This window comes from Passer montanus, unplaced genomic scaffold (genome assembly GCF_014805655.1).
Source record: "Passer montanus isolate IOZ18808 unplaced genomic scaffold, ASM1480565v1 scaffold17, whole genome shotgun sequence".
Taxonomy (NCBI): Eukaryota; Metazoa; Chordata; class Aves; order Passeriformes; family Passeridae; genus Passer; species Passer montanus.
In genome coordinates this window covers 5,147,561-5,174,170 of record NW_024364270.1, presented here as the reverse complement: position 1 = coordinate 5,174,170, position 26,610 = coordinate 5,147,561, and the positions used below count along the sequence as shown (strand labels likewise).

The following is a 26,610-nucleotide window of genomic DNA, read 5'->3' as shown; positions in this document are numbered from 1 at the left end:
TATGCTGCCTCTTGAAAAAAAAAAAATGTTCCATCAAAAACTGAAATGAAAATTTTCTACAGAAAGCCTGCCAAAAATCATTGGAAAGAGTCCCACTGTTATCTAGAGGTCTGAGTAATTACACCTTTAGAGTATAACTGAAGTATTTTAATGTAAATCCAAGCACAGCCCAAACCACAATCTTGCCAACAACCCTACATCTCTTTAAAAAATTCATGTGCAGCTTCTTATTTGATTTTGAGAAACATGTTAGAAACACTCATGGCACATGCCTAAACCACTTACCAGGATGCATTTGTAGATACAGTACCAAAATTTTCACACTGTGTCTTGCAAATATAACAAATGGTACCTGCCCCTTCAGTCACTAAATGGTAAAAATCTTAAACAGCAATAAAAAACACACAGACAAATAAATTTTCAAGTCTAAAAATGGGGGGAGGGGGATGGGCAGTTTACTATGAAGAACTAGCAACCCTTTATTCTTTTTCTTTACTAGAACCCTCAGGATTCAAGTGGTGTACATCTAGGAATATTGTGTTCGCAGCATTCCCAAACACACACTGCAATAAATAAGGAAGAAAAATGGAGTTCAGCCTACAAAAATACATTGACAACCAGCATCTCACAGAATCACAGAATATGCTGAGTTGGAAGGGACCCACAAGCATCATTGGGTCCAACTCCTCCAGGAGCACAGGACCACCACCAAGAATCACTCCACGTGCCTGAGAGCATTGTCCAAACGCTTCCTGAATTCAGACAGGCTTGGTGCTGTCACCACTGCCCCGGGGAGCCTGTTCCAGTGCCCAGCCACCCTCTGGGTGAAGAACTCTTGATATCCAGCCAAAACCTCCCCTGACACAACTTCAGGCCATTTCCTTGGGTCCTGTCACTGGTCACCACAGAGACAAGATCAGCGTCTGCATCTCCTTTTCCTCTCACAAGAATCTCATAATAGGAAGAAAAAAGTACTTTTTGAAAATATTAAACAGCAGCAATGGACTTATTTTCCTCCTTAATGATGTATCACTTGTTGCTTTATTATGAAAAATTCTCCTAAGAGAATAAAATAAATATTAAAAAAAAATCACATAGGATACATGTACTGGCTACCACACAGGAGAGTCTTTGGTTTCCTTGCACAGCTGTCAGAGCAATCAACTTCAGTGAGAGGAAACTCCTTTACAGAGAAGGAAAAAAATTAAGACCAGCACCACTCAAACATATCTTGCATAGTTTCCCTTTTATCTCCTTTAAAATTCTATTGTCACTCAGGCCAGCTGCACAGCCAGAGCTGAAAATTTAACAGTGTTAACAGTTTAAAATCTGCAACTCAACTTACCTTCATAATATATTAATTCCTGGAACACACAACTTGGATTCTGTTATGTCAGCTGTTCTACATTAGCAGAATGACAACTCCTCCTTTCTCTCTAGTTGTGACATATCAAGATAACACAAGATTTTTAACAGATCAAATTTGGATTGGCCACAATTATTAGATACACGTTATGGAGGAATGACTTGGTTTGCTTTAATCCTTTGATGGAAATACACAGATAAGTAAAGAGCAAGAAAAAGACTAACTACTGTAAAGGTATTTTGTGTCTATTTTACTAGCTAATAGTTCATTTATAGCAATGCTAATCAAAAGCAAACACAAACACTAGGGGAGAGGAGAAGGGAGCAAAGCAGATATGCACTATTTTTGCTTATGATGGACTAAAATGAACTCTGAGGTCTCCATAATCACTCTTTGGTACTTCAGGGTTATAGATCCACTTAAGAATCTGGCTCTTGGGATCATTTTTGTTTATAATATTTACATACCATTTTAGCTCATTACTGTTGAACATGGGATAGCATGGCATATTGAACTCCTTTTTCACAAGAGATGCAAATAAAATCTTGATGTAATATTAACTCCTAACAGACAGCTATAGCTTATGAGTGTTTTTTATGCATAATTTTGTTGTCGTCTTTTTTAATATATGTGTGTCAATTTTGAAAATCAGCTTGTGTTACTGTCTATTTTTAAGAACAGGAATACTCTGCATTTTGAGCCAGAAGTCTCAATTTACAGCAGGACTGGTGCTACTCCAGAGTAAAAAAGAACACAATCTCAGTTGTCTACACTCACAAAGGAAAACATTAGGAAAATCCTGTAATTTTCTTCTACTATTTCTATCTTCCATTTCTCTGACTGACCCATTTGGTCATCTTGAAATTATTTCTTTATGTGACCATTTGGAAATCCATAGAGAAGTGCCATTGTAAAAGGTAGCCATGTTGCAGTAGACAATGACAAGAAAGTGCCATCTACTTTAGCTATCACTAAATGGAACTAATTAAGAAAGTATTCCCCTATCTAATGAAACAGGTTCATGTATTCCTGACAGCATAGGTAGATTACTAGTGGGAAATCAGGATAAAGAAAAGAGATACAATGCAGTAACAGTTCAGGAATGATAAGTATTTTGGTAAGCATGACAAAAAGCCTGTATATTCCCTCTTTTCTGTGCACAATCTTCTCCCTCCTCCCTCACACTTTTCTAAATGACGTGTTTTTGTATAGGAGATCACATTCTACCAAGGGACACATTCATCTTTTAGGGATTAAATACAAGGATGGATCAAGAGATATTACGAGCAAACTGTGAGGTCTTTAAAACCAGATAGGCTTTTTTACTGTATTCCTCCAGCAGCAGCAGAACTGTATCCTGATTCATAACTGAGACTCCAAAATGCAAATAAATAGCCATAAGTGCAGTATATTTATTTTAAACACTAGGTAAATATATTTGACCTTCAATGTGAGAATCTAGATGCTCTGAGAAAACTCAATGATAAATGATTCAGAAGATCTTTCAATTTTACAGATGAATAAAACTGAGTTTAAGCAACTTCCCTGAGGGTACAAAGAAAATTGACAAAGCTGGAAGAGAAACAGACCTTCAGCCTTTTGCCCAAACCTTAACATACATAATCCTTCCCAAAAGCGATAATGCAGCATCTATCATATAGCAATATGAGTATTTATATTATTAATAAGCTATTGCATAACACCTACAGATAGAAATGATGTTTCAAAAAGCTGGAACTGCTCCACTCTAGATACAGATTATGTTCAGGCAAACTAAACTACCACCTTCCAGAACTGTGACTTAATATTGATCTGCTACCTTGTATTGGATTTGTGTGGCAAGATTTTGGTAGAGGGGGGCAGTGGGTCTGCAGGGGTGGTTTGTGTTTGTGCATTGTAGTTCCCTTTGTTTCCCATTTGCAATGCCAACAATAAATCTGAAGTCGCCTGACCTCTGCAACCAAGCCAAAAACAGCACCTGCTGAAAATTATCCCTTCCAAATTACACATTATGGACACACTGTTTACATGAGGCAATTTAAAACAACAACAAAAAATATTTTTGGCAGCTTCCCCCCAGTCCTCTTCTGGCCCCATGCCTCCACCATACTTACTAATTACTGCTCACTGTCATGGACATACCATGCAACTCATGAGTGGCATCAGTGTAGTGATTCAGACAGAAGAGAAAGTTTAATCCACGTCAGTCAGATGGCACAGGTTCCTCTTAATCCATATCAGTCAGATGGTACACAGACCAAGAGTATTTTAAGTCTGCACCTTTTATATCAAGGGCTAAGAGCAACAACTATGCTTCTGACTAAGGTGGAGAACACTGACAGGATCTAGCAAATAAACACAAAAAGTCCTCACCACCACAACCAAAAAAAATACAATTTAAAAAAAAATTAAATCATATACTTACTACTACAATTATTTTAAAATACTCAAGAGCCCTCAGCCATGATTCCTGTCCTAAGCAGTGCACAAATGTTCTCACAGGTACACAGTGTGACAAAGACCTTGCAGTAAGGATACCATTTTCCAGAATAACCAGCAAATGGACTACAGAGAAAGAAAAACATTTTCAGATTCAATCACACTGGAGATTTTCCTATGCATTTTTGTCCATATTACATGTATATATATATATAAGCACTCAAAATACTTGTACACAAAAATATACATGCAGCTATGCTTATTCATACACACATATCACACACAATTATCTTCATGCTTGTATGTGCACATAATACTGAAAAAACTGATAAGCTGGGGTCAGTTGAGCACAGGAGAAGGAAAACAAAAACAAAACAGAGGGCAATAAACATGCAGCAAGGATAGAGGGAAGATGACAAGTAATGAGAATACTCCTGACAGAGAAAGGAGAAAACAACAGTAACAACAATAGGAAAGGAGAAGCAGGCAAAATAAATAATACAAAAAGCTCAAGTAATAAAGACAGCCTGCTGACTTGCATTTCAACTACAGGTTTACTTTCCATCAAAAATAATAAATGTTAAACTGGTACAACAGCTCTTCGCTAGAAACCTTTGATATATCCCTGTATTCTGAAGCTGTCCCTCACCCTGGTAAAATCTACATTCAGCCAGTTAGGTAAAAGTGCCATTAAGAAATATTTGTGTGTCCAATACTGACAATTCTGGAAGACATCAAGGACTTTCAGTATCAAAAAAGTGTAGGGATTTTGCATACACCAGTACCTACTGAGATACAATTTTATTACACCTTAACATGCCACAAAAAGAATATTCTATGGCTCACTTCACTAAATGTAGAGTATCCTGAAGTAAAAAAAAAAAAAAAAAAACAACAAAACAATAGGAAAGGAGAAGCAGGCAAAATAAATAATACAAAAAGCTCAAGTAATAAAGACAGCCTGCTGACTTGCATTTCAACTACAGGTTTACTTTCCATCAAAAATAATAAATGTTAAACTGGTACAACAGCTCTTCGCTAGAAACCTTTGATATATCCCTGTATTCTGAAGCTGTCCCTCACCCTGGTAAAATCTACATTCAGCCAGTTAGGTAAAAGTGCCATTAAGAAATATTTGTGTGTCCAATACTGACAATTCTGGAAGACATCAAGGACTTTCAGTATCAAAAAAGTGTAGGGATTTTGCATACACCAGTACCTACTGAGATACAATTTTATTACACCTCAACATGCCACAAAAAGAATATTCTGAATATTCTATGGCTCACTTAATTAAATGTAGAGTATCCTGAAGTAAAAAAAAAAAATTAAAAAAAAAGGCAACCAAAAAAAACAACCAACAAAACCTAGATGCGAAATAGAGGAAACATTGATATTAAACTCAGTAGCTCTATGAGCTTATTATTCTCCTCTAGCAAAGAAGCTTTTCTCATTTACCTGCAGGAAACCAAGCATAACTATGTTACTTTGTACATATACATATTTAAATTTTAAAATATATATAAATACATATATATGTCTGTGTGTGCTTGACAGTAACTAGCTTTGAAAGGAAGGAAGAAAATGATAACCATTTCCAGAATACTTTCCTGAATTTGCATTCTTTTGTACTTGAGTACCGGAGAACAGCCAACATTAGTACCTAGCCATTAAAAAGATAAAAATGAAGCATTTTCCCGGCAGTATGCTTTTATTGGACTACAGCATGAATGCACCTTGGTACTCCAGGTTAAACTGTAATAAAGCATAGTCTTCCATTGTGGTACAATACCCAGATTAGAGATTCACATTCAAGGATTGTGTGCTCTGTGAAGTCAACGTGACAAACTAACGTAACCTTCACAGTATACCTTGTCTCTAATTTTGAGGTTTGGAAGGGTTTTCACATGTATTTCTTTCAGTAAGGATGCAAAAATCCTAGGGAAAAACTCATTTGCAGAAGCTAGGCTTCAAATTTTTTGTGCATCATTTCTGTATTCATACAAGCCTTTCTCATTTTCCCTATTCAGAGTGTGTATTTACATAGTGTATCTAAGAAAACAAGAACTGGTTTAATTCTGGTTTAATTTGGGACTACTAATTGTTGTTGGCAATCACTCAATGTTCCACCAGATGATTTCATTCAGAAGCTAAAAGCCACAGTACCAGGCAAGGTAGTCCTGTCATCTATTGCTTTAGGCTAGGCCTCTCTGGAATGAGTTTAAAAGGTTATTAACTCTGCTCTATAAGCAGACACACAATGCAGTTTCACACGAAAATTCTTGCTTTAATGTTTATAAAATGCAATCTTAAAAAGGTCTTTATATCCCTTCCACAAAGACACACTGCAGTACAGCCCCTCACTTGTTTACTTCTGATATAGCAGCAGCAGCAGATGCTTCTCCTTCCAGTTTCAAAAATTACCCTTCCAGGGGAATTAGAGAAGCAAACAGTAGGATTTCCTCATGTGACATACAGATTCAACAGCACTTACAATGCATTACTTGTACTGCAAGACAGCAGAGATAATTAGGAAGCTGCAGAGTCCTTGACCTGAATTTCGGATTCATTTAAATCTCAAGGTACCATTACAGAGTGATTTCAAGAAACTAGCTCAATGCAAATATGGTAAAAATAACAAGAGAAGCAGCAGCAGGTTTTCCCAACTACTTTGTAAACACAGAAGCACTTTTCACTTAAAGTTCAAAAATTACCAAAGTGAAAAAATGTTTAGTTGCATCCATGCCAACCCTGCTCTAGTGAATCTTGTGTCTTTCAGAGATTTAGATCTAGTCCAGAACTGGAATAAGCAGGAGGTTCAGGTGATTTTTACTTACTTCCAACATTTTGGGAGGAATTCTGGCTATTCTTTCATTAGCCTTTATTATATGAAGCCTGTTCAACATAGTGACGAATTCCATAGGAAATGCAAATTCAAGGGAAGGGGAACAAGAAAATAGGCATTTCCTCTAAATGCATGGTTTGATAAAGGATAATCAACAAAATTTAGGAAAATACTTTCAAAATCAGCAAGCTGAGTGCTAATGCACTCATTATGGAACCTATAACAAAGATGAGATTTCAAGCAGCAGAAGCCTCAAATCCCCTTTTGAAGGTATGCTCTTCATGAAGCTGGGTGATAAAATTCCCAAAACAACGTCAAAGTGCGAGAGAAGGGATCAGCTAGAAGCCCATTTCAGACTATGCAGTGTTGCATGCAACTGCTTCTCAAGCTAATGCTCCTTCTTAGGTGACAAAGATAGGACAAGGTTGCAGATTTGTTCAGCATTTCATCCTTGAAGTTCATAACATTTTCCCAGAGGATGATTTCAAGATAAAACCAGACAAACAAATATTACTGAGAACAGTTTGAAAAATAACAATGCTTAGAGCAGGAAAATACTAAATAATAATTACAGTGATTTCTTTGTTTTGTAGTGCCACTGTAGAGAAAAAAACAAAAAAGAAAGCTTCATTTACTCGCTTAGCTATTTATTATCACTTAAAATACTTTTTGTAATGAGGCTAATAAAAGCTTTGTTTTAAAAAAGTAGGAACAACAGCAATCAAAAAACAGGATTAATAATATAAAGTCTTTCATTTTCTTTTCTACTTGACATATTTAAACCTTGCAGGTAGTTTTTAACCACCAAGGTGTCCTAGAGAATGCTGTATAATTATAAGATACTAATTTCATTAATTTACTGTTTTCTGCTTCTTAGCCATTGTATTTCACTCTAAATCAGAGAAGACCATTTGAGACACAACACTTAGATCTACCTTTGCAATGTAACTGGTTGAGATTGGAAACTGTGTCTTCAGCAGTAAGTGAAGAGCAGGGCCAGTCAGTCTGTTTATTTTTTCAGTGGGGAGTGGGAGGGAAGTAATCAACCCAAGTGAGAAGACGCCTTCTTCTCTCACTCAACTCTGTAGTGCATATCCCAAGCCATGATGGGTACATACAGAGAGAATAGTATTCATTTCAGCAATCTGATGACTTAAAAATCTGCCAGCAGTAACAGCTGCAAAGCAGCTGATCTCCCTCCAACCAGGCAGTGATGACACCCTGTACAACTTTTACTTGGTATTCCTGAATAAAACCAAGTTTTAATCAGTTATCAGGCATACATTAATAGTAACAACTCTAAGAAAAAACTGATAGCGATTGAAAAGGAAACCATCTATCTACAAAGCCAAAGCATACTAGCAAAATATTTAAAAAAAAATCATCTAGCCAGTATCATTTTAAGAAAATAATTCATTTAATCAGTATTTAATTTCCTAGCTGTTTTGGTGCAGCACTTCTGCTTCAAAATACTTCTCTGTAATCAAGTCTTTCTTGCAAATAGTGGCTTGGTGAAGGCAATGAAAAAGTATTAAAGAGAAACATGTTCAATCTTATTCACATCATAGCTCCCCAAAAGGAAGAAAAAGCCTTGTTAATATGCAGAAGAGGACATGAGTTTACCTTATAAATTATTAACTATGGATTCATAGTCCATAAAATGATATTTAATTTCATTTAAGACTGTAAAGGTTGTGTGGTTTTGTTGGGTTTTTTGGTTGTTTTTTTTTTTTAATTTGAACTTCCCTAGCAGTGCGCACGCATCAACTTCAGAAAGTGAGAAGAGTCAGGTGGTGGGGCCCCAGGGAGGTTTGACAGACAGGGAGATAATTCTAGTCTTTCTAGCAAAACTTTTCAAACTGAAAACACATGGAATATGGAGGGAAAAAGCTTAAAGGAAGGAATGACAGAGGTAATATATGACAAGCTGATACAGAAAAGCAACTGTGGTTTTATCCCTACAGCCCATTTCTTCTTATCAGCTGTGTTGGCTCTTCTTATCTGGGCCTAATTCCAGAGTATTAAAGTAAAAAAGAAAAAAAAGAACAAATATCTCCCCTGAGCCCTGATGACCCCTCACCATTCCCTTGCTGCACTATTTTTGGTTAAAACACTTATATGTCTTGAAAAACACCCCACAAATTTCCTGCCAGTTGTTGTGCAATATGGGATAAGAGTGAACACTGAGCCTAATGAATCTCTGATTCTTCAGCAGTTCTACAGACCTCTGTTGTTTGCAATGCATCCCCTGTCAGACAATTGAGCAGATGAACAAGAACTGCACAGAATATACATGTATATGCACATATGTGTAGGAGGGACTAGGGTGTATGAGGAAAAGGGATAGAAAGCTCAGAGCAGCCTTGGAGAAATAAAAACAAAAGGGGAGACATCACTCTTTTGTTCACATAACAAGCAACATCATTCAGATCCTAGGTATTTAAATGAAATACACTATTAAACAAGAATAGCAACAACTCTGGCCTGCCCAAGACTTCATGCCATTATTTTTTAAAACAGTTGTTGAATGACTACAGATTTAGCCACAAAAATGAAAACTGAGCTGTTAAAATGGGAAGCACAGACACAGCAGTAGCAGAGTGCTCATGAGAATAAATTATGCTTCTGGCCCAACTGCCTCATGAGGATGACATCTGATTTTCCTGAAATGCTGTCCTGTGCACTGAATATTGACTAGGAAAAAGGAGACAGGGGACAGAAGAACAGTGTGATGTACATGCTGATTATTCCTGTTATAGCTGTCCCTTCTATACCTTCTCTCTTGATTTCTCGTTTTAAAGAATTGTGTTTCAAGACTGCATGATGCTTTTGACAGTAAACTATTATTTTACCCTACCAAGCAAAACCTGACTGATATTGGACTTCTAATTAATTTCCAAATGGCTACCAGGGAAATGGGCAAAACATCTAACACTAGACAAGGCTTGCTTGCCATTCCTGTTAATTAGTTATATTTAATTATTGTCCAGTAAGAGAGCCTTGGTGTCTATTTGAAAGGCCCTCCAGGTACAGCAGCTCACCTACCTACCAAAAGAGAACAATGACATTTGTTCTGAAAACAGAGACTGTTATACCTTCTCATATTTAGCCTCAAAGCATATATTTGCAGAGGAGGTAATGCAGTGCTAAAAACTTTCCTGTTTTCATTTGTTTTGGATCTGTCTCTATACAGAAAAATCAAGCCCTTTTGTCAAGAGAGTTTAAAGGAAATGTGATGAAAGACTATCCCTGTGACCACTCTGGGTGTGCAGAGTTCCAAGACATGGACAAGATGTGCAGAGGTACAAAGTTTCTTATTTGGGAAACAAGAAATTCTGCAAGAATATAATTCCTACTGTATTCTGCATACTGGATTTCAAATCCAGGCACACATCTTTTGTTGTGAGTCACGATAGGGACTCAGAGGGCTTGTGTGAAACACCCTAGACACAGTGGAACAGAAAGCAATAAATTAGTTGGCAGACAAAGCAGATACACCAAACATTTAAGGCACAGACTATTATTGTTACTGGAAAACATTTTGTACGTTCCTGTATTTCTGAAACAATTCCACAGATTTACACACAATCAAGTGCATAAATGATACTTAGGGACACAGCCACCCCTGTTGTTTACTTGTGTGCTGCCTCACAGACATCTGCACACCCACAGAGAGCCACAGTCAGGCTCCCACCCCCAGGCTCCACACTTCAACAGGGCCACAGCAGCAGCAGCAGCATTCTAAGGCTTGGCTTTGCCTGCCTGCAGCAAGCAGGTGTTTTTTGAAGATAGAATGCAACCTGGATAGCCTGTCAAAGAAATGGCCACAATGGGACTTTTTTTCTAAGGAAAACATAAAAATTATATGAGTGGAGTAATCAGGAAATTTTGAATGTGTGTTTTGGAGATTGGCTAGCATGAACCATGTATGTGGCAGAATATTACAAATTGCAATGTTGATTTTCAAAACAGAAGAACCCTTCTGAACAATGAAATACAGATAGATAAGACAGCCCCTTTCAGGTTTTAAAATGGTAATTTTAAACAATTTGCCTAGAAAAATCTCTTATTAAAAAGGCTAGTTTGTGGCTCTCTCTGCCATGTGCTAAAATCATGAACTTGCACACCATACTGTAAGCAGCAATATATGGACCTACTACTCACTGACATGTCTGTCCTAAAGCCTTCAGTTTTATCATACTGATTTAATAAGGAATTACAGCACACTGTGGAAAGGGCAAACAGATGCAGAGGCAGAGTATTTAACATGAAGTATCTACGTGGATGAAGCAGTATGGCTAGCACATCAAGCCTGGAGGAAGAAAAGGCTACTTTTGGAGAGAGTTACCATGGACACATGGTCCTTGGGCAGATAGAAATTATGGACATCCTAGAACTACCTGTTCCAGCTCATTCCCAGTTTCCTAAGGCTTTGCATCCAGATAGAAGAATCTGTAGAGGGAAGGCCTATGCCTGTTTTCTGTAAGAGTAAAGTTAATTAATTATAATGATCTTTCTAAAACCTTTTTCCTCTCTGCACTATTAGCCAACCTCCCTCCTTTTCCCAACATTTCAGCCACAAAAATCAGACTAGTGCTTCCACATGGTTTCTAAACTAAAGCTCTAACTTCTATGAGCCTATGACTAATGTCCATCTTTTACTGTGAGCACCAGCCCAGTGACACATGCCAGTCCCACAAGTATAAGCAAGCCATTGGCAGAAATCAAAAATATCACTGCATCTTGCAGCTACAGGAAGAACAAGGAACTGGACAGTCCTGCAGCCACAAAAGAAGCATGCACCTATTTAAAATGCATGTGATATCGTTTGATGGGGTTTGAGATAAGGAGTATATTTGAGTGCCATACACACTAGCAACATGAGAAATTATTTAAATACAGTTGTTCAAGCCTAAATCCAGACCACAGAAAAATAACCCTATGCTATTATGTATATAGCATAGCTGTGAAATTATTGAGAAAGTTACATCCCAAAGTACAGTCTGCATTTTTAAAGCTACCTGAGAAGTCTTACATGAAGTTTTTTTCTCAATTTGACTTTTTCTCCTAAATTGCTCATGTAGAAAACAGTAACAATATATTCTGCAGCATCACAGGAGTTGAGTCTTTTCAGAATACAATATTTTTTATTTATTGAAAGGACATAAGGTATCCAAGAAATACAGCCTGACTCTTGCCTAGTGTGATCCAGGCAGAATGCAACTAAGGCACTCATGTCAGCCAGTAAGTCAGCCAGTATTTCCTGAAGTGGTAACATGCAAAATTATGTAAAAATTTGATTTAGAGACAATGCAGCAAAAAGAGATAGCCAAATTACTACTACTTCCTATGTTTCACCACCACTTATAAACTCTTTTTTTTTAATATTAGCCTTCTATAATGATATTAGCATATCAATGATATTCAATTGCTAGTAAATATCCCTGAATGAAACTAAAACTAACAAGACTTCTGTTTATTATCATCATATTTACTTCTCCAGCATCAAGCACAGCACAAAAGCAGAGCCTGTTATCAACTGCAGAGCCTTTGGTGGTCATTGCATAGTTCTACAGATGGATAAAATATCTATAGACTGGCTCAAAGAAAAGATTTGACCTTGAGGTACAACAGATCCTCTTTGAAACAAACCTTCCCCTCCTACGCAATCCAAAGAGCTCGTGTCTAAGAGTGAATCTGCAGGTATTAGGCATGAAAGGAAAAAAATTCTTTTGAAATAAGAGGGGGGTTGGAGGAAAAAGGGACTTTGGGTTCCAGGTCGCATAATAATGGTTCAGAAACAGTTCACCAGATGGTGAGATTAATGCTAACATTTCATGCCTTTTCTTTTGTGCCACAGAAGGGTGGCAATTATGAAGTGGAAAAAGTACCATGTTTTAAACTAATTATCATTTATCATATACTTTTCTCCTCTATTATGCAAAAAATGCTCAAAGGCTGAATATATTTTCTGTAATAATTTCATCATGTGTGTTATCATACCATCTTACCTACAATTCTCTGCACTTTAGAGGGTTATTGGCTATGACTGAATGACTTATATTAATGTATCTCAGAGACACTAAAACAAAGTATTTGGTATTATGGGTCTTACAATTGTTTTATGTTGTCCATAAACTACACCAATTTCTACTTTTTTCTCCAAATAAGATCAAAAATACTTAAAATATTAGACAGAAACATTCATACCAAAAATTTAAAAAAAAAAAAGACCCAAGCCAGAAGTATAAAGTCTGTGTAATAATGAATCACATAACCTGCACTTCAATACATTATTTGGACAGTCCCACTGAACCTATGCAATAACTCAAAGAGGCCAGTAAATCTCACTTCAAGGCATCATATGAAGCACACCACAGCCTCAGATGCTATATCAGGACATATTCTCTCTGCTGGCTGCCAATCAGTGCAGGCCTTACCTTAAAACTCAGGCAAAAAGTAAATTGGAGCGTTTTCAACTTTTAATATACTAGAGATTGAGAAAACCCACAAAACAAAGCAAGCAAAAAGCTTTTTTCAGGAAAAATCCATCAATGTAATACCAAAAGACCAATTAAAGCATGGGTCCTTCTATTATCCCCAAAGAGCTAAAGACATCAAATTGAGGTTTATGAAGTAAGCATTAGAAATATTTCCAGACTATAGTATGAGAAAGTAAAGGACACAAACTTGGAAGGTGAGATTTTTAGGAGAGTCTGTTGCAGAAGTGGGATTTCTGAAAGAACTTCCCATATATGGAAGCATGAATTTACATGCTTAAACTGCCTTAGATACTGAGGGATAAAAATTGAAAAATTTACATTATCCATCCTACTATGTAGGACAGAAGAAGAAGGGTCTACCCATGCATCCACAGTCAAAAACAAAGGTCTCACCCTGTCTCAGGCTGATGTCAGATTTTTTGCTTCAGGTCAGCAAGTCCAGGTTTTGACAGACAGTTTGCTAGACAAATTCAGGTAGTTCTCTGTATTGCAATATCACATAAGCATAGCAAACGACCTTATCCTCGAAACACATCCATTTCTAGCTTACTGAAAATCAAAGAGTTTGGAAGTCATTCAAATGTAATTAAGCAATTAAAAATAATCTTACCTTCTTTTGATCTTCTAGTTTATGACTTACTGGATTCCTTCCATGTTTGTTCATCTCTGAAGATAAATCCATCACATTCACTCCTTGCCCTTCAAAATGAAATTGGTTCAGCAATGCAGCAAACTAATCCAAAAGACAGGGGCTACAAACACAGAAACATGGTGCTTTTTTCCATCACACACCATCTCTGAACATCAATGACTTGGAGAAATGACTAGGAAATGCGTCGACTGAGCTGAGGAAAACTTTGCAGTTCACTCTTGAGACTTTCCAAATCACCATAGCGTTTTTAAAAGCTGATGCTTAAGAAGAGAAATACTCATCTACCACTTTTAACTCCAACTGCTATCTGTATCTTTCTTCACACATTTCCATTTTACAGGAGGTTACATCCTGACTGTGAACCTGTTGAGACAAAAAAAAAATCACGATTGATGTACAATTTTCTGTTATATTATGTCTTCATTAGTGCGCTTGAATTTTGTGCGGTTTTGGTTTTTTCTTTTTTTTTTTCTTTTTTTTTTTTAGTTGGTTAGTGTTGGTTTGGTTTTTCAGATTTGTTTGTTTTTGTTAAGCGGTACTGGAGTTTCATTGAGTACTTGGCAGGATGAAGTAATATATGATCCCATTCATTCCCTTCTACATCCCTCTGGGCACACAGAATATCCACTGAGAACAGCTAGTGAATTCCAGCTACCAATGTAAAGGAAAAGTTATAGGAAAGAGAAAAGCAAAAACTATTTGACTTAAATACTGAAAACACTGAATTAGAAATGGACTGAAATATCCTCCTTAAAATGTCAACTCCCACCCCCTAAGCTTTCTTATTGTGATCCAGCTACAAATAGGAGAAAGGGACAAGGGTGAGATATACCCAAAAATAAAACAAAATCAAGTGATCACTATTGATACAAAGAAGTTCTGAAAGCATAGTACTGTGTGAGATACAATTTCTTCCTCAGACTAAAGAGTGTTCCAATAAGAAACGAAACTGTAGTTACTCTCAACACCACAGCGTGAAGCACCTATTCTTATACTTATCTTCACATCCAATTGTACATGATAGTAATAAAGGACTAATCAAGCAGTAAGAACATGTCCTTTACAAAAATAACTAGAAATAAAGAGAAGACGCATTGGCCTCAGGAAATCACAGGAATATAAACAATCTTACACTAAGCTACTATATGAGAGAACACATACCCAGACAGCTTGTTACCCAAACACTGAATTTTCCTTGCTATTCTGAGACTCACCTCCTTCTGCAGATAAGCAGTGTATAACAAACACACTCACCAAAGGAAACTCAAATGCTTAGAAACCATTTTTCTATTCATTATTTAGCATGTCCTGGGGAAACTCACTGAAATAAAAACAAGACTAAGGTGTTAACTGCCCATAAAATAGGAAGTAGTCATTAAAACTATGCTGTTAAAATCTTCCATAAATTTATGATTTTATTGGATTAAGAAGCAGATCAGATTCAATAGTATACTAAAACCTTCCCAAGCACACACAGCTTTTCTCACCCCATTTTCACAGAATCTGAAGCACAGCAGGACACAGCCAGATATCACTCTCAGGTGCAGCCTGTTCCCACCCCCACCTGTGACTTCCCGCATTTGAGCGTTTCACAGATCCACAAAACCGTAATGCCAGGATGCAGGAAGATGAAACATGAGATACCGCTGCAGGGATCAACATCTGGATTCATGCTTATAACAGTTGTAAAGCCAAGGTAAGTCAAAGCCAAGCTGTTAAAACCCAGCAGCTTCTCTGGTTCATTTCATGGTCAGACATGTGAATTATATTACTTCCCATGCCTGGCAATTATGCTAGGATAGGCAATTAAGCTATTCTGTGGAACTGCATGGTGTTTTCAAGCCAAAGTTGGACAGAATGCAAATAATTTTGTTTGGACTGCCCTCATTACTTTTAACATGCAAAGCACAGGGTGGCAATTCTTGCTTGTTCCATTCAGCACATTGTTCTGTGGTCTTCAGCCTTTTCAACATTAACAGCTATAATTAAATGCTCTTCACTGCCTTTTTTTTTTTTACAGTGGAACCAAATTTATTATTCACTATTCTACACTGATATTTAACATACACACACAATAAGAGTATCCATACTCTGTTAAAGTATCCATAGTCCTAGATAGCATGATGATCACAGACTAAATAATAGTTTGTCAGTAGGTCACCTATAAATATAAAAGTCAAGGCGAGTTAGAGCTTTTTTACAATTTTATTCTCCTAACAGACACAAAAAAGTTATTGAATAACAATTTTCAATAATATTGAGATACTTATAGTAATATAGTCTTCCAGATGCATTTAACACTGCAAACACAGGCCTAAAGGAAGCAGAGCAAGCTATCCAAGCCAGGAACATCCTTAGACTTTCTTGCTAAACAACACAATGAGGAAAATACTATGTGGAAATATTTGTGATGGTTGGGGGGTTGAGGTTAGTGACTTCCTCCTCTTGAGAAACTATGGAAAGAATTCAGGGTGATGAGGCTTCTGGTTTAAGTAACTCAAATGCTTGCCTAAATTCAAGTGGACTTAAGTCAGGTGAAATGTGTCTGAAATATCTTCTACTTCTCTGTGAGCTACAGGTTACTGATGGACTAGTGGGGAACAACCCCAGAATGTATTTTGAGAATTAACCAGAATTATCCTTTGTATACTGCCCTTATTGTCATCACAGATAGTTCTCAAAAAGTTTACACTGACAGGATTTTCAGAAAGCAACCAGAATCCTCAAGCTCCCTACAGCCTCTTCCATGTACTAGTAGTAGCAGTAGTAATAACAATAATAATATGTTCCTGTAAGTGGCACATTCATTAAATATTTCATGGAAGTTAGCACAAATATCTTTACAGAGTCTGGATGTTGCAAATCAACCTGGTTGAGGAGAATGTTCAGGGAGGGGGAGTTGTAAGCAACTACTGTTAGTCAGTTCTAACAGCTCTACAAAATCTACAAAGAAAAAGCTGCTGTAGGAAAACTTTAGATAATGAGGTTATATTCCCTAGGTTTCTTCCCATTGTCATTGGCCTTCAGGTGTATTAAAACTCCATGACCACATAAGGTGCATTCTGAGGGCTACCTGGGAGGCTTCACATCAAAACATTGCTCTGTGTTTATCACTGGCAAAGGTGAGGATGAGGGCTATGCTAGCAGCCCAACAGATTACTTTCTTTTGTAAATCATCTTGTGCCCACATGGCATTTGCAATTTTTGCCATACCATTAAAGCAATTTTGAGACAGGTCCAGCTATAAAACTATGACTGTAATTTGCACTCTTCAAATTTTCTTTTTTGTGTACAGGGTAAGTCTACTGAATTGCATCCTGGGTATTATCAGCTACACTGACAATTGTTTATGCTTAATAAGAGTTATGTTTTTATTAAAGAATTTCTGGAAATACAGATACAAAAATTATTGTCTGGATATGTTGACAGGAAATGCCATGCAAATTTTAGAAGGACAATATAAATTTTCAGTACTAATACCTCATTGTTAAAATGGAGCTTATGGTTTACGTGCAGTTACAACAGATGTGGAATTTTGGGGTGCTAGAGAGAACAAACTGGAGACAACACCCATTTACCTATTTCAAACACGACAGTGTGTATGCCAGGACCAAAAGTAAGTGCCATCTGTAAACCTCAATGAACAACAGCTAAAGGAGATCCCAGATACTAAAGTAGATCCCAACCTTTGTTCTGTTCCCAGGGATGGCAGCATGTCTGAGAGAAATGGTGGGAGAGTATCAAGACACTATGACTCCCCCGAGATGGGCAAAGGGGCGCATCTTGTGCAAGGCACACTCTGCCCCACTGTCCTTGACGCTGATAAGGCTCATCACTGACATTCTGCAGAATGATTCCGTTTCACATTGAAGATAGGTAGGTCAGGAATATCAGGGGTATAACTTCCATACTTCACATGATCCTATGAATCTTCTAGGTGATGTGACACCCCAGTATTGCTCTAACAACTTACCCATAGCAATAGTTTCACAATGGCCTTAAAAAAACCTCTAACCATGAAAGCTTCTTATCTTTCTTTGTAGTCTTTGCCCACAGGGAGAAAGCGTTAAGGCTCTCTGTATGGGTCTAACTTCAAACATTATGATCAGGCACACAAAGAGTTATCAGAAAAAGAAGATGATGTTGACTCTTGGAGGATTTGAGAGCAATTCCAGGGAACATTGCTTTTAGCCAGCATTCAGAATAAGAAGCCAGTATCTGTTCTCTGCACACACATATGATAGAAGTGCCATAGAAAGGCTTGTCTGCACCAGATAAAAGCAGTCTGGGAAGGCAGCTGGTGAGCCAAAAACATATCTCTAAGCACTGAGGCTTGCCTACAGAATTATTTACTCTGATACAAAATTAATTCTGCTCCAAACACATGCCTGATTCACAGCAATATGAAGACCTGCAGTGTTTACAGCTCTTTCTAAACAATGTAATGGTTTTTACTTAGATAGAAAGTGACCCCATAAGGACAAATCCAGAGATGATATTTCCTTTTTTAAGTGCATGTACGGCTCAAACATTTTGTATTGTTTCTCTAAGTGCTGTCACTTTATCCTCTGCATTTCTTCATAGGGCAAAACCCCTCTTCAGCACAGAATGCTATGTGGAGCCACCACATTATCAGTGAGGACAGAATTACAATTGTTTGCATTGTTCCTGGCTCTTGTCAATGCATATTAAAACATTTCATTTCAGATTTGTATGGATTAAAGGAAAAGATAAAGGGCAATCTAATATTACATTCTTGCAATGCTATTCTGCTAAGCAGGATGCCAATTGCCTCAAAAATCAAACTGAATGCACAAGTTAACATTGATGCACATAATAAATTAGAAAAAATAAATTTAAAAATCATATACATATAAATACACACATGCATATTATATGAGTCTGTTCTATTCTCAGAAACTATTATTATAAATGGTACAGCAGCTCAGATCTTTCAGGTTTTCTTAAATCCTTTTTATCTTACATAGCAGCCTCCATCAAACAGGCTGAATTCTCTATACAGAATTTAGAGCTGCTATTACATGACAATTTTATTTCAGGTTTGGAACCAGTACAGACAGGAATGCCTTCTCTCTTCCATCATCCCGTTTTTTTGACACTGAGTATCAGAGATAAAGAAGCATAAGAAAGAGAATACAAAGTCTATTTTTAAGAGATAGTCCAGTCTAGCCTTTTACTATGATGTCTCCTAAGGCTTTGTTGTGAGGGATGACAGTTTTGTTGCACACACAGTACTCTGTGCCGAGATCTGAGCATCAGACCAAAATGATATTTGGTTATCTTACCCAGAACTGCCCTGCTACATATGCAGCCTCTTAAGAGATTCATGAAACGTCTACATTTCACTGTGCCTTACAGCAGACATACTGCAAAGGACAAATTCCACCTTATATCAATTTCACCTCCAGTTTCAGTGGAATATTTGTCCATTTCTGTCCAAACTTGCTTTGAATGTTCCTCTGTACTGCTGATGAAATACATGAAAATAGTATAGTGTAGCTTTTACATTTCTCATGTTTGGAAAACGACAGGAAGACTAAATATTCCTTTTTTTTACATGCTAAATACTCTGCAATATTTGTATTATTTTTTATAACTCAGCATGTATACCAAAAGAGCTACCTTAAAAAAAGTAGATAGGCAAATATTCTCCAAAACCTACCAAAAACCTGGATGGGATAAGAGAGAGAAAGACAACACTAAAGTGGAAATTAAGGGAAATATGGAAAACATATTCTTGTACTCTAGCTGCAATAGAAAGAGTAAGCAAGAAAATACAATTCAATCAAACAATGCAAGTACACCTATAAGGATCTTAAATTGCTCTGACCCATTAACCAAAGTAGTCTCTTTATGCAAGAAAACTATTTATGAGGCTCATGAGAAAGAGAAAGGCTAATCAAAAATAGCAGAGAGCTCACATACCTTTGAAATTTTGTTTCCTAGGGAGCTATTAAGCCTTCATTTCTCTCGCTTTTAAGTTTTGATTGGCATGCTGAAAAAAGATGCAGCTGACCTGTGTCTGAGCAGTGGCTGATCTTCTGGGAGTTTTAATCATTTACAGCTATTGCTCTAATCAGAATGCCAAGACATAAAAAAACCCCAGAAAAATTGCTAAACACTTTTTTCAGAGCACTTTACAAAACTTCTAGGGAGAAAAAGGCCCCTGGGCTTTAGGAAATATGTTGATATATGGTAGCCCAATGGAGACTAATGCATCTGGTATATTGCAATAGCCCATGTATGTTAAAACTTTGCTACCATCCATGAACGGAATGCAGCCCAAGGGGAAGTGTTTTCTCTCTGGCTGTAAATATGACCAACAGGAGCACATGTAAAGTTTCACATATGTTGCTATTTTGAGCAATTTACATATTCAAACACAACAACAGCATACTGAAGGGGCTGCCAGTTACTGTTACATGAACTACTTAAATTCCACCTCTCCTACTTTACCAGAAATAAGAATTTATTCTCCCCAACTTGATAAACCTAAGTTCTTGTAACTTAAGAACTTTGGTTAATTTAACCATTAACTTACACAGCCTCTCTTGATCTGTCAAGGCTTGTTAAATAGCTCAATTGGATAAAAGATTCAGCTGCATTTTCAGAACATTTTTAACTCGATGCCTGGTACAAGTGATAAAGCAAAAAAATCCTACCTATGCTCACAGACAATTTCACAGCTGCTTCAAAAGCTGCCAATTAATTCTTTCAGTATTTGTTTAGTGGCAGCCTTTCCAGGTGAGTCCCATGCTCATCTCAAGAAATTATATATAGGTGCTGATCAAACATTTCAAACAGTGCTCTGTTACCTCAGTATTCAATCCATGTCCAGACCAGTCTCCTGCAATTAAATCAATTGATTCAAGCAAATATGTGGCTGAAACAACTCCTAGAGACTGCAGAGCAGAGATAACTGACTAAATGAGACTGCTGATTTAGGGTAGGGGAAGGGAGTAAAAGGAGGGGGGAAAAGGGGATGAAAATGGACTATAAATATTTTTTATAAAAAGACCCAAGTGACAAAAAAAATATTTCAAATATTTGAAGACAAAAAGCATCAGTAGGCAGTGCTGTCTTAATCATGAAGTAAAAAGATGACCTTTGATGGTAGAAGTTTTTCCTCACAATCACTGCATCAGAAACTAGTTTAAATTTGGGCTGGGAAAGACCTTCTGGGCAAATTTCTTCCTGGTCTGCCAGTGCAGAATACATTACTATATTGTATTTTCTAATGCTTTATTCTGCTATTACCCTAAATTCCCAAGTGACACAGCTCACAGTGCTTCCCACATGAGAATGTTAAACAGCCCAGTAGAAAAGAATCCTCTAAGAAGTTTCTCAAAAGATTGTCAAAAGTTGCTCAAAAGACATTGACTTAAAATTTAAGCTGAATTTTACATTCTTCAAGCAATTTGCATCAATATTTACCAACACAGATTATTGCTAACATAATATATTTTTATATACTGACTGTAACCTCTCAATTTGGAACACATTAAAAATCTGTTTTTATTAATACAAGTATCTAAGCAAACTTTGATTTTTGACTTATCTTAGGTCTTAGTCCATTCAAGTGATATTCAAACAGAACTTGAGAAAACCACATATACAACTGCATTTTAAGATGTCAAAGCACTTTACTAGTTGTTCCCAAGAATCTCAAAGATGGAAGTCTATTCACAGGTTATGTTAAAAGAGTTTTAACTAACGATAACATGGACTGGAAATACAGGAATACCTAGACAGTCCTAAGCTATACTGAAAACGTAAAACTAAAAAGGGTTTGAGGTAACATGTACTTGTTTATGGGAAGTATAAGGTCTTTGTGTCTATCTAGAGCACACGACTGGAAATACAGGAATACCTAGACAGTCCTAAGCTATACTGAAAACATAAAACTAAAAAGGCTTTGAGGTAACATGTAGTTGTTATGGGAAGTATAAGGTCTTTGTGTCTACCTAGAGCACATCTTCACTCATGAATGCTTAAATTATGTCTCAAAATGGTAACACACTCAAAGAATGTCACACTCCACATGTAAAGATATTTTCATCACTAGGTACACCAAATTACCCAGTGTCCGTGGGACAATCTCGAGTGGGATTCATCTGAACAAACACTGTTGCATAAGTCTAAAATCATGGCTTGGTGGTCTCCCTGTAGTTTGAGGAAATAAATAGTCATTTTTAGAATAGAATTCTTCTCATCCAAACTAGCTGAGATGAATCATGACCTAGGGGAACAATGATCTAAGTGGCTTTGGAATGCACAGACTTCTGCTGTATGTATGAAATCAGGTGAGACAAAACTTTTCCTTCAAACCAGACATCTTAAGAGATGGAATATGTGAGGCTCATACATTCAAACAAATGTTAGAAAACTATTAAAAAAAAAAAAAACCAAAAAAAAAAAAAAAAAAAAAACAAAAAAACCACCAAAGTCTAAACAGGCCAGGTGGCTTTGGAATGCACAGACTTCTGCTGTATGTATGAAATCAGGTGAGACAAAACTTTTCCTTCAAACCAGACATCTTAAGAGATGGAATATGTGAGGCTCATACATTCAAACAAATGTTAGAAAACTATTAAAAAAAAAAAAACCAAAAAAAAAACAAAAAAAAAATCCCACCAAAGTCTAAACAGGCCAATACATCTCATCAAGTCCTACTGGAGCAATCCCATACAAGTAATCTACCAGCTATCTCCTCATTCAGAGTGGATGTGCAGGAACAACAGATTTTTCTGCTTTGTCATAGGTGTAAATGCTGGCTGCCACAATAACTGAGCTACTCCAGGGGAAATGAATCTGCGGCTTTCACACAAAGCTGCCTACAACAATTGCTTCACTCAGAGCTATGCCTCCTTTTTCCTAAAAGTCTAATGTTGACTTGGCAGAGAGTTTTTCAATAGTCTCACAAAAACGTACTGATTCATCTCAAATAGGAAAGGCACAAATACACCTCAAGTATTTCAAATTTCTCCTGTTTTTTGTTTATGTTAAAGAAGGTGTATTCTGCATCTACTCAAATCAACAATAAACCTTGTTGTTGTGGTTTAGCGATGATACTCTCCAATTTAGTCCTGCTAAAACCACTTCACAATTGCTTCCCTCTCCCTCTGCCAGTGGGTGCACAAAAGGCATAGATCATGGGTCGAGATAAGACCATTTACTAGAAAGAGCAATGAGATAAGAAAATTAACAGTGACAGCAACAATATTAATAGGAAAAGTTATAAAACAAAAAAAGGATTTCCAAAGAAAGCCTGTAATAGTAGACAGTAATCAAATACCAATCAGCTCTTCTCCACTACATTTTCTCCCACTGGAAGGAACATCCTTCTCAAAAGCACAAGAGAGACCTTTTTCCCAACTCCAGGTATTGACTGTGAGATAATACAGAAAAACCTCCTAGTCATAGCTTCTCAGCTACTACAAAAAATTAACTCTGTCCTGGCCAAAAGTAAGACACTTGAAAGCAGGCCTTTGGCTATTTTCTTTCAAACCCTTACAACAGCTTTGAAAGGTTTTTTGCCTCTTAATATGCAGAACAATTTTTTGACACAGTCTTTTCTTAGCAGACATAGGTTGACCTATTTCTGTAATATAACACTGACAATCTCCTTATTGCATCATACAAGTTACTTCCCCTGAAAAAATAACAATAACTGGGACAATCTTATAAGTTCTACCTGTGTCAATACCACTCCTTATATCTGAGTAACATGGATCCCTGACCTAGCTACAAGTTTCCTCCTCACCCATACCCTGTGCTCGTATTTAGAGATTCTGTGATTCTTTGTCAGACATTAGAGGCATTTGTCAGATTAGAAACATTTAAATCAAAGGCTAGGCTTGCAACATGTTTTATAACACCATTTGTAATATCTTCAACTATTCACTGCATGAATTATATTGTCTGCACCATTTTTGATTTTGTTTCTCATATTTAAGTAATTCTTAATATCATACATTTAACATCAAACTTTCCTCAGATCCTGAAAGCTAAATTGTAACAGTGAATTTCTGATTGTTGTGATTTTAAGACCAGCTGAAAAACTGAGCATGGTACAGCTGTTTTCTCAACCTCTCTTTCTTCCTCCCTCCTACCCTGATGGAATGGAATGGGATATCTAAATAACAATTTTATGTTGAGATAAGAACAGTTTATTAGTTAAAACTGGTGGATCTACAACTCAGCTGAGGTGAGCTACCAGAAGTTCTATTCCTCCTTTTAAACAAACACATGTTCCAGTCATTCAAAAAGTGCCAAAAATTAACTCTATTTAAAATGTGCAATAATTAAAGAAAAAAAATTCTAATTATCAATGCAAACAATTCTTATTTTCTCTGCTGAGACAGCTGTCTTGTAATTTGCCCTTCCAATTATTAAAATGTGATTCATGTCACAAACACACTGCTGAATTAGACCACAAATGTGCACTGCTTGCACTGCTGTATTTACATCTAAATGTTGTCAGTCTCCCAGACACTTGGTAATCAACACACAGAATATGTATCATTCAAGATAAAGAATTACAAAGGTCAGAGATCATCCACAATAACAAAAAAAAGCACAACTGCTTCATGTGATAAAACACACATGGAGTTGTGAACAGTATTTAGCTGGATAATATCTGCATCTCCTATGTATAAGAATCAGAATTTATCATTAGCATTACATAATCAGAAATCAGGTATGGAAAAAACTCAGAGAGAAATGTAGCAGCCAGGTTTTTAAGAAAACCTGGTTTCTGAAATTAAAAACTCAAATTTAATTATTTTGCCAGATGCACACACTGGCAAAAGACAACAAACAGTTCTGTAAAATGTATTATGTATTCTACCACAAAAATAGTACCTACCTGAAGAACTTTCTGTAATTAAATGCATTATATATTTGTGTACAAATATTAAAATATTTCACCCCAAAAAGATGTCCCTGTCCTATAAATTTTTGACAGCTAATAACATTTCAGTGTAAAAGGGTAATCCTGAACATATTACTGCACCTAAAAATACAGCCAGCATACACAGACTATTGTTGTTATGCAGAAAAACACTCCACACTTTTTTTACACACTCAATGTAAATTTGCACAAAATTCAATGACTGCTATTAAATAGCATGCACACAATCCAGTTATTACTGGATAATACTAGCAACCACATCAAAATACTTGTACAATATTGATTTTTTTTTAAAATAGCGTACTACTGCTTCCCAAATTCCACAAATATATACAAAGGAATGTGATATGAATGTTGTTCAGGTGATGCAATAAGAACGTATGATTTTTCATCATGTCACTGTGAGATTCTGCATGAAAATGTTTTGGATGTTCACAAATCCAAGGGACCAGATGGGATCCATCCCAGGGTGATGAGGGGATTGGCAGATGAGCTTGCGAAGCCGCTCTCCATCACCTACCAACAGTCCTGGCTCACTGGTGTGGTTCCAGATGACTGGAAGCTGGCCAGTGTGACACCCATTCACAAAAAGGGTGGGAAGGAGGATCCTGGCAGTTATAGACCAGTCAGCCTGACCTCAGTACCAGTTAAGGTAATGAAGCAGTTTCTATTGAGTGCCATCACTCAGCACTTAGAGGATGGCCAGGGAATCAGACCCAGCCAGCAGGGGTTAGGAGGGGTAGGTTGTGTTTGATCCAACCTGATGGTGGTCAAACCAGGTGATCAGGTAACCCACCTGGTGGATGTAGGAAAGGCTGTGGATGTTGTGTACCTGGACTTCAGCAAGGCCTTTGACACTGTCTCCCAGAGCACACTCCTGGAAAAGCTGGCAGCCCACAGCTTGGACAGGAGCACTCTGTGCTGGGTTAGGAACTGGCTGGATGGCCAGGCCCAGAGAGGGGTGGTGAAAGGTGCTGCAGCCAGCTGGGGACCAGTGACCAGGGGTGTCCTCAGGACTCTGTGCTGGGACCAGTTCTGTCCCCACAGCTTGGACAGGAGCACTCTGTGCTGGGTTAGGAACTGGCTGGATGGCCAGGCCCAGAGAGGGGTGGTGAAAGGTGCTGCAGCCAGCTGGGGACCAGTGACCAGGGGTGTCCTCAGGACTCTGTGCTGGGACCAATTCTATCCAATATTTTTATTGATGACATGGATGAGGGGATTGAATCTTTCATTAGTAAATTTGCAGACGACACCAAGCTAGGAGCGTGTGTTCATCTACAGGAAGGTAGGAGGGCTCTGCAGAGAGAACTGGAATGGCTGGATGGATGGGCACAGCACAGCAAGATGAAGTTTAATAAATCCAAGTGCAGAGTCCTGCATTTTGGCTGCAATAACCACTTGAACATGATAGGATGGGGACAGTGCAGCTGTACAGTGCCCAGGTAGAAAGGGACCTGGGGGTACAGGTGACAGCCAGCTGAACATGAGCCAGCAGTGTTCCCTGGTGGCCAAGAAGGCTGAGGGCATCCTGGCCTGTGTCAGGAATAGTGTGGTCAGCAGGAGCAGGGAGGTCATTCTCCCCCTGTATTTGGCACTGGTGAGGTCACACCTTGAGTGCTGTGTCCAGCTCTGGCCCCTCAGTTTGGGAAGGACCTTGAGACGCTGGAGCGTGTCCAGAGGAGGCGACGAGGCTGGTGAGGGGCTGGGAACACAAGCCCTGTAAGGAACTGGGCTGAGGGAGCTGGGGGTGTTTGGAGAAAAGGAGACTCAGGGGAGACCATATCACTCTCTTCAACCTCCTGAAAGGTGGTTGTAGTCAGTTGGGGGTTGGTTCTTTCTCCAGGCAGCAACTGACAGAACCAGAGGACACAG

The 26,610-nt window shown here is 37.6% G+C and overlaps 1 protein-coding gene across 1 annotated transcript in view; it reads right to left on the bottom strand.

Annotated features, from left to right (window-relative positions):
• Window positions 1-26,610, bottom strand: part of NAV3 (neuron navigator 3) — a 509,399-nt gene that overhangs the window by 369,549 nt on the left and 113,240 nt on the right. The window contains exon 2 of the mRNA XM_039704096.1: window positions 13,764-14,168. Within this exon, the coding sequence (XP_039560030.1) occupies window positions 13,764-13,835 (72 nt within the window). The 5' untranslated portion in view covers window positions 13,836-14,168. The remainder of the gene's footprint in view (window positions 1-13,763; window positions 14,169-26,610) is intronic.